Below are 8,339 nucleotides of genomic sequence, written 5' to 3' on the forward strand. Positions count from 1 at the left end.
GATCAAAGGTATTCTTACTATACTAGATTATATTCTATAATRCTATATTTTAATAAAATATTAAGACATAGTATTATGCTTTGATAATACTATTAAAACTTAATGTTTTAAAAATATAGATAAGGTYAGGGTTGAAAAAACAATCAAGCATTTGGAGTATTGTTAACTGTATTTTGCATTTGTAATCTTACAAAAGCATACTGTAATTATWTAGTACCATTGACAAAGAATAAGTCCAAGTCTGCTGCTGATTTTACAATAAAATACCAGAAAATTTTTTTWAAATGGTCAAAATCRTGTCAGTGAAGATGATGAATCAGAATCTTTAAAGTAAAAGGGCTRCACAAGTCATCACAAAAACACATTTGGATTTGGGCTCCACACACTTTGCATTTTGCCAGTCTCTTTTCATGGTGTTGAATAAAGTCTCTGTAAGCAAAGCTTATAATGAATGGCAGCAGAGCTGCCTACTGCAATGTGCCTGCCATGCTGAAGCTCTGTTTGTTACATTAACTTTGAAAGGTTAGGGTCATTAACATTGGGCAGAGCGGAGCATGGATGTGTATTGAGGGAGTGAACATCGTGAGCTGAACATACTTGACTTGTATATACATACTTATACTTTATATACTTACTATATATAGTATATAGTATACTTACTATATATAGTTACTTATATATACTTTATATACTTACTTACTTACATATACATACTAGCATTGTTTGCGAGTCTCAAACCACGAGTCCAAGTCAAGTCTAAGTTTGTAATAGTTGGGACTTAAGTGCAACTCAAGTTTAAATCCAAGTCACGAGTCCCTRTCTCTGGTGTTCAGCCAGTGTTTTGCACCGTGTTCAACATGTCAGCTGTAAACCTAGCTTCATCAGCTGTTAAATTTTAAAGAAGCAAATGTATCATTTTTACATTTTGAATGTTACAAAATAAAAGTTTTGATTTAAAAAGATTCTTACTGAAATTATACTTCCTCAAAGGAAATTAGTATTGTAACCAAGTAAATTTACTTCATTACTATAAACCTCTGGCTTTGATGTTTAAGATATGAAAAGATCAAAAGTAATGTTAAAGCTGCTTCCAGTAGCTCATTAAGCTCGCCATGGTAACCGTGCACCTAGACATGGAACGGTATGAAATTTGGACGGTATGATAACCTTAAGCAAAAATATTATGATTATTACAACTCTAAAAGATTTTATTTTAAAATTGGTATTTTAAAAAATAGAAAGAAAATAGCTCTTCTGGTGTCATTTTCAACTTTAATTATCTTTGGAAGCTGTTTTAGATCACAGGTGTAATGCTGAAATTTATTTTTCCAGTGTGCGTTCATACCGAACAATTAAATTATACTGATAAAATTTAAATCTAATAACTGCTTTAATAGCTAAGACAAAGCAGGTACGTATACTGTGTGACAAGTCATCTTTTTATTATAGTGACGAATCACTTTGAGAGTTTTTATTGTGTTTTACCAAAGGGGTGTTTGATGTAAACAATATTATATAATCATTACATGCAGAAACAATATGATATGATATGATACCTGTGTGTATGAAATGTGTGATCAGCTAGAGAGCTGCTCAGCTAAAGCCATGGAAGCACTCAGTCCTTTCACCTTTCACTAGGAACTAATCAAATACACAATTCAACAACTCCAAAACACTTTTTTTGAACATCCAATAAATCAAAAAGACCCTTCATCTTCAGTTTTGAAGAGAGAATTTGGCTTTAAGAAAGTCTGCGAATTTAACGCACCGTTTTTATGTATAAACTGTTGAAGGAATGGGAATAAAAGAAGTCAGTTTTCAAAGATTTTTAGAAAGTTCAGACTACTCAAAAGTGACGTTTTTGCCCTCTCTGTTGACATATTATGTAGTAAAATCTAAAAAAGGAAAAAGCCTAAAACATAAATTTCAATTGTGTATAAAGTGTTAAATTAATAWTAAAAACACTTCAACTGAGTTAAGCCCAACATTCTGTGACCCATTTAAAGTTTGATGTTTCTGCTTTGAAGTGTACCTGGGCTGCAGAGCTCCAAAGAGAGATGTTTTTTTTAATCGTACCTAAATCCACTTGTATCGATGTGAGGGTGAGTCCTTTTTCAAGGCTGCGGTGGAAGCAGCTCACCAAAAATCATGACAGAAACAAAAGAATGGTTGAATATTAATAAAGAMGCTTTAAAGCCTATTCATTGGCACTGAAAACTACTTTATTCTACKGTGTGGCTGTGCAATAAAGGACTGTTTCTGCAGGGAAAAAAAAGACAGAATTACAGATCAAATTTTTCTCTGAAGTAACATTACTTTGACAATGACCAGTATGCTTGGAGATACATTATAGATATTTTTTCTTTTTCTAAGTGTGTCAGTAAGTYTATTGTCTGTTGTATAAAAAGGGATAGATCAAGTCTATGTCCGTGCACAGCCACGTCAGGACTGGAATATTACCGGCAAAGGGCGCCTACAGATGAACACACACGAACTGAAACGAGAAAATTAGATTTTAAAGGGATCCCTGATTAGTTGTAACATTAGACTTTATATGACTTTTTTTTTTTGTAAAAATACTGTAGGATGTTCAGTTTTTATAATTTTAAAACTAAAAGTTTAAAAATATATTACACAGACGGGGCCATTTTATTTACATGCAAAGCATTCTGGGTAAACGATGACATCAACTAGGTCATCGGCACGAGGCTACTAGCGAGCTATATCCACCCTGAAGGTTAATCTTGGACAATATCTGATGATCGACTCTTTTAAATGAAACCAGAGAGCGTTGACAGAGAGAAGGTAGAAATGACTCAGCCTGTAACTGAAAATATGGATGGAGGACAACAGAGCTGCTTCATGGAAGAAGAACCTCAGCTTAGCCTGTTAGCTTTAGCGTTAGCCCCAATGCTCTCACCATATATGTATTAGCTCAGTGCTACACATTCTCCTCTCGTCACTGAGGTCCTCCATCCACATGACAGAGAGGGGAACGCAGAAATGACTCGGCCTGCAAATGAAACTATGGATGGAGGACCTCAGTTTAGCTTGTTTGTCGCGCTAGCGCCGAGTTAATACATATAATGCAATATAGTGTTGGCGCTAGCGCAAAGGCTAACAGGCTAAACTGAAGTTGTTCTTCCATGAAGCAGCTCTGTTGTCCTCCATCCATATTTTCAGTTACAGGCTGAGTCATTTCTACCTTCTCCTCTCTGTCAACGCCCTCTGGTTTCATTTAAAAGAGTCGATCATCAGATATTGTCCAAGATTAACCTTCAGGGTGGATATAGCTCCCTAGCAGCCTCACACCGAGGACCCAGGTGATGKCATCAATTACCCAGAATGCTTTGCATGTAAATAAAATGGCTCCGTCCGTGTTAAAATATATTTTAAAAAATTTACAAAACTAAACAGCTACAGTATTTTTACAGTCTTTATTTTACAGTTAAAATAAATGTTTATCAAATAAAGTTTAATGTTACAACTAATCGTGGATCCCTTCAAGTCACCGAAGTTCATTAAAGACCAAGTCTAAAAAAAGTTTGCATTCATTTTCCATGCAGTGTACATAATTTATTATTCATAATCTGAAACTGAAAAGAAAAGTTCCTTTTTTTAGGGTAGCAGTCAATGAAAGCTATCCGTGTTTTCATATAGTCTTAAATAATGGGAGACAGCGTGTGCGTGTGTGTGTGTCTGTGTGTGTAACAGGGTGTCTGCTTTTATTTCTCAGCATCACTCTGAGTCCATGCCTGCAGATGATAGTGCAAGCTTCTTCTTTTTTTCTTGTAAGGCTTTTTGTTGTGTGTATTGTTGCTAACTAAATGTATTTATGGAGAAAGGATATTGTAGAAGCCGCGGTATTTCAACATTCATAGAGGCATTGGCCTGGAGGAGAAGTCGAGTCGAATTTATTTCTTGAAAGGCTTCTAACAAACTAGGTTTATCTCGGAAACCTTCCGATCTCAGTAAAGGACACAAACAAAATGCAAATAAAAAGGAAAGTGAAAGCGATGTAATTTTCCAGGAGAAATAGCAAGGAGGAGGAGGAGGAGAGTACAACACAGGATAACATTTACATCATGAATCAGTTTGCTTCGTGCATGTATGATGCAAGAGTTGGGCCGTTTTCCTGCAGGTGTGTAACTGCACGTATGATGTGTGTGTGTATGTGTGTGTATCTCTTTCTCCCCGGGGCTTTCTTGCATGTTCAAACAGATGTTTTGGGACTCTAGTGCRTAGAGGTCTGGCCCCATCCTTCTCTCGTCTTCTCCTCGCTCTTCCCCTCTTCTCCTCTTTCACAAGCATCTGTTCTTCACGGCCCGTGTTGATGACACCTGCGTCCCAGTGGTGCGGCAGAGGAATCGGGTCACGTTGTAAACTGGTTTCCATTACAGCTGCAGTTRCAAGGGAGCTCTCTGCTCTAAATATCCATCTAGGAGAAAGGAAAATGAAGGGGGGGTTGGCTCGCGAAGCTCCAAATTTGTTCCTCGGCTACACGCGTGCACGCAAAGTCGCTGCCGTTTATGCCTCATAATACGAAACCTCGTAATGCGGAAGGAGAGGCGTTACAGGRAGAGAGCACAAAACATCCACACATCTCTCCTCCTCCTCTCACACGATGTTTCTTTTCTCGTCTAGTCCCAGAGAAGATGACAAAAGGAGGAGGGCAAGTGTGATCACGCAGGTTGACGAAGCAGTTGCTTTGTTGTTTTCACCCCAACACGTCCTCGTGCATATGTGCTCTCGCTCGAATCTTTGATCAGTACAAGAAAGGCAATGTGCAAACAAACAATCAGTATGCTTTATTCTATGCTTAGAAGTGTGAGAAAAAGGGAAGAGAAAAAAAAGATGATAAAAGTGCAACGTGTTGAGTTGCTGAAAGACAAAACCAACTGTGTTGTGGAGCCAGAACTGAAAGCCAAATGTAGCATCARTGTGTTTCGCACAAATACATTTATATCCAGACAGCTGTGGAGTAGAAACGCACATGGACATTTTTGTTGTGACACTTTGAGTATTTTTCTTCCCTTTTTTTTTTTACTAAACTGAAACAGTGCCAAGGCGGAGTATTTTTTATTTCAGCTTCATTTGTTTGTCTGGCTGACTGTTTGCCATTAGAAAGACTGTGTAAACACTAAGTGGCCAAATTCCCTGATGTTTGGGAGAAAAGTGGAAAATGAAACAAAAAAAAACCTGCTRCAGATCTGATTTAAAAATCCACATAAGATGTTTGCATATGGATGTGTTGAACTCACGATAGGGAAAAAAAATCTCATAAACCACTTGACGGATTTTAATAAAACTCTGAAAGTAATTATTGGACGTACATCTACTATGTCCCTTTATGCATCAACCTGATTCAAGATGGCTACCACTAATTAGCCTTAGCAAACACAAGAAAGGCTGCACTCTTTCAGCTTTGCAGGTATTGAATCCCAGTCAGGAACTTTWATGAGTAGAGTTTGCATGTTCTCTTTGTGCATGTGTGGGTTTTCTCCAGGTACTCTGGTTTCCTCCCACAGACCAAAAACATGCACATTAGGCTAATTAGTAACTCTAAGTTGTTACATGTGAATTACAGAGTGAACGTTTAGTTTTATGTKGTCCTGTGAGTATTATGACCTGTCCAGGGTGTCTTCTGCCCCTCGCTCAGTGGCATGGGCACTGGTGATCCTGAAAAGAAGAAACAGGTTAAGATAACAGATGAATAGCTGAGTTTTCCCTAAAACATGTAACCAATCACACAAGATCTTAGACGAAAACATTACCAGTAACTATTTGTGTCATCTCAAATTGTCTGATCCACTTAAAGGATTTTTTAAAAAATCTTAGATTGTAGTTGCTGGATGTACATGAATAACTCGTTTAATTTTGGAGTCAAYCCAATRTCAATGTCAATTTTATTTRYATAGCACATAAAAACAACAGAAGTTGGCCAAAGTGCTTCACAWTTAAGCCAAATGAATAAAACAATTGAGCAACACATAAATGAAGACAATATAATCAATTTAAAATACAGAAAAACATTTWAAAAGAATCTCAAACTCWACCAGAATGAAAGGCCAGGGAGTAAAAGTAAGTTTTAAGGAAAGATTTRAAAGTCTCAACAGTCTCAGCAGTCCGTATGCTAAGAGGTAAACCATTCCAGAGTTTTGGGGCAGAAACTGCAAAGRCCYGATCAYCTCTAAACTTTAGTCTGGATCTAGGAACATCTAAGAGGAACTGGTTGGATGACYGAAGYGCTCTAACWGAAGTGTGGATGTTAATGAGMTCACACAGGTAGGATGGKGCCAGRCCYWTTWAARMTTTTAAAAGTAAGCRATAAMATCTTAAAATTGATCCTAAAATGAACAGAAAGCCAGTGGAGAGAAACCAGAACYGGRGAWATGTGTTCATGTTTTTTAGTTCCTGTTWAAAGACGAGCTGCTGCGTTTTGGACAACTTGTAATCGATGCAGAGAAGATTTATCTAAACCAACATACAAAGAATTAYAATAATSCAAACAAGATGTAATGAGAGCATGAATCACTTTCTCAAGGTCATTGTTTGGGAGGYWTGGCTTCATCTTAGCAAWAAGTCTTGGAAAAWACTCGATTTCACCACTGAGTTTATCTGCCTGTCCAATTTAAACACWTTATCAAAACTGAAACCCAAATTTCTGACAGCAGAGCAGCTGTATGAAGCCAAAGGACCAAGATTGTCAGGAGAAGTGTCTGTACCAAAGCTGATGACTTCTGTCTTACTTTCATTTAGATTCAGGAAAYTTAATTTCAGCCAGATTTTTATGTCGTTCAGACAGCTCAGGAGTGATTTGAATGAATTAACCAAACTTGGCTTGATATGCAGGTAGGCCTGAATGTCATCAGCAAAACAGTGAAAAGGAATCCTGTGTTTATTAAAAATGGACCCCCAGAGGCAACATATCCCATTCATGAYGCCAAAAAAAACGCTCAGACTCAGTCAACTTTAGAGATATTAAGCAAAGGTTTGATGTGGTGGTAGTTGAGAGTCACTCATAATGCATACTTTGATCACAAAATGGTTGCATAAGATTTTGTTTCAAATTTGTGTACTTTAATGTTATCAAGGTTTAACTAAAACAACTAGAATGCTGCCTTTTTGGGGGGTCATATTAGGTGAAAACTCTGGCATGAAAAAGAATGTTAGGTCTTTWAAGTATGCATTTTTTGACCACATTTTAACAAAAAGCATACTAAAGATTCTCTCAGGCTCTTTTTTTACTGTATAGTATGTGGTTTATTGATTTTGCTCGAGCAAACCACACACACACACACACACGGAGACACACACACAATGAAGATGGGCTCAAACCTCCCGCCCCCCTGCTGCTTCGGAGAGAGAAAGGTGATGTGTGAATGGGTGTTCTCGTCTGAGTCATGCCGGTTTGTTTTTCAGCTCTCTCGCTCAACAGTCCATTAGCTCATTGTTGGAGGGGCTGCTATTGGATTCTGGCTGACATGTTCCCTCAAGTCTGAGAGCAAGAGATGAGGATGCATGCGGTGCTGAGTGCTCTAATATTGCTCACACACACACACACTTTCACTTAGATGTGACAAAGAAAACGGAATACAAAAGAAGGAAAGGGGGACAGGAGTGAGAAGAGAGAGGGGAGATGAAGAAAATATGCAAAATGTGATGTGACATGAGATAATGATGATTAAGTTTTCATGTGTCTGTACAGCTGAAATTCTCCTCAGAATCAAGTTGCTGATCATTTATTGAGAATCAAACGCCAAATTTTGTACATTTCTGGTTTGTTACTGAATGCACGACTTGTTGAATTAAATCTTAGCAAAAAAATTAAAAAAGTGTAACTCTGTTGTTTTTGTTCTCTGTTTCAGGGCCTGCAAACCACAGTCAGTCCACACTACAGCCTCCGCTGCCCCCTCCACACAACCACCACAACTTGTCCCATCAGTCGGCCAACAGCCTGAACAGGAACACCCTGAGAGGGGGGCGCAACCCCATCCACGCCCCGGCTCCTGGTACTGGAGATGGACCCACCACACCGGAGTCGGTGCAGTTACAGGACAGCTGGGTGCTCAACAGCAACGTCCCGCTAGAGACCAGGTCAGTACAACGAGGTTCTCTGTTCTTTTCTTTTTTTCTTTATGTTTCTGACTTTTATAAACAACTCATACAGACGTCTGGAGTCACTTACAGCAAGAACACCAGTGGAATCAACTATGAGGGGCAACATTTAGAGAATTGTTGTATATTTCTTAGTTAATAGACATGTTGTATACAAAGCCATGAAACTTATTTGAACATTTTCTTGGCCAGGCATTTTCCACAGTAATTGAAAAACACTA

General features: G+C 38.0%; 1 protein-coding gene across 1 annotated transcript in view; it reads left to right on the plus strand.

The window, feature by feature from the left end:
* tenm2a (teneurin transmembrane protein 2a) overlaps nucleotides 1-8,339 on the plus strand; it is a 346,633-nt gene that overhangs the window by 254,321 nt on the left and 83,973 nt on the right. Inside the window, exon 5 of the mRNA XM_014021396.1 lies at nucleotides 7,869-8,097. Coding sequence (XP_013876850.1) covers nucleotides 7,869-8,097 — 229 coding nt within the window. The remainder of the gene's footprint in view (nucleotides 1-7,868; nucleotides 8,098-8,339) is intronic.

This window comes from Austrofundulus limnaeus, unplaced genomic scaffold (assembly GCF_001266775.1).
Source record: "Austrofundulus limnaeus strain Quisiro unplaced genomic scaffold, Austrofundulus_limnaeus-1.0 Scaffold291, whole genome shotgun sequence".
In the NCBI taxonomy this organism is placed as follows: Eukaryota; Metazoa; Chordata; class Actinopteri; order Cyprinodontiformes; family Rivulidae; genus Austrofundulus; species Austrofundulus limnaeus.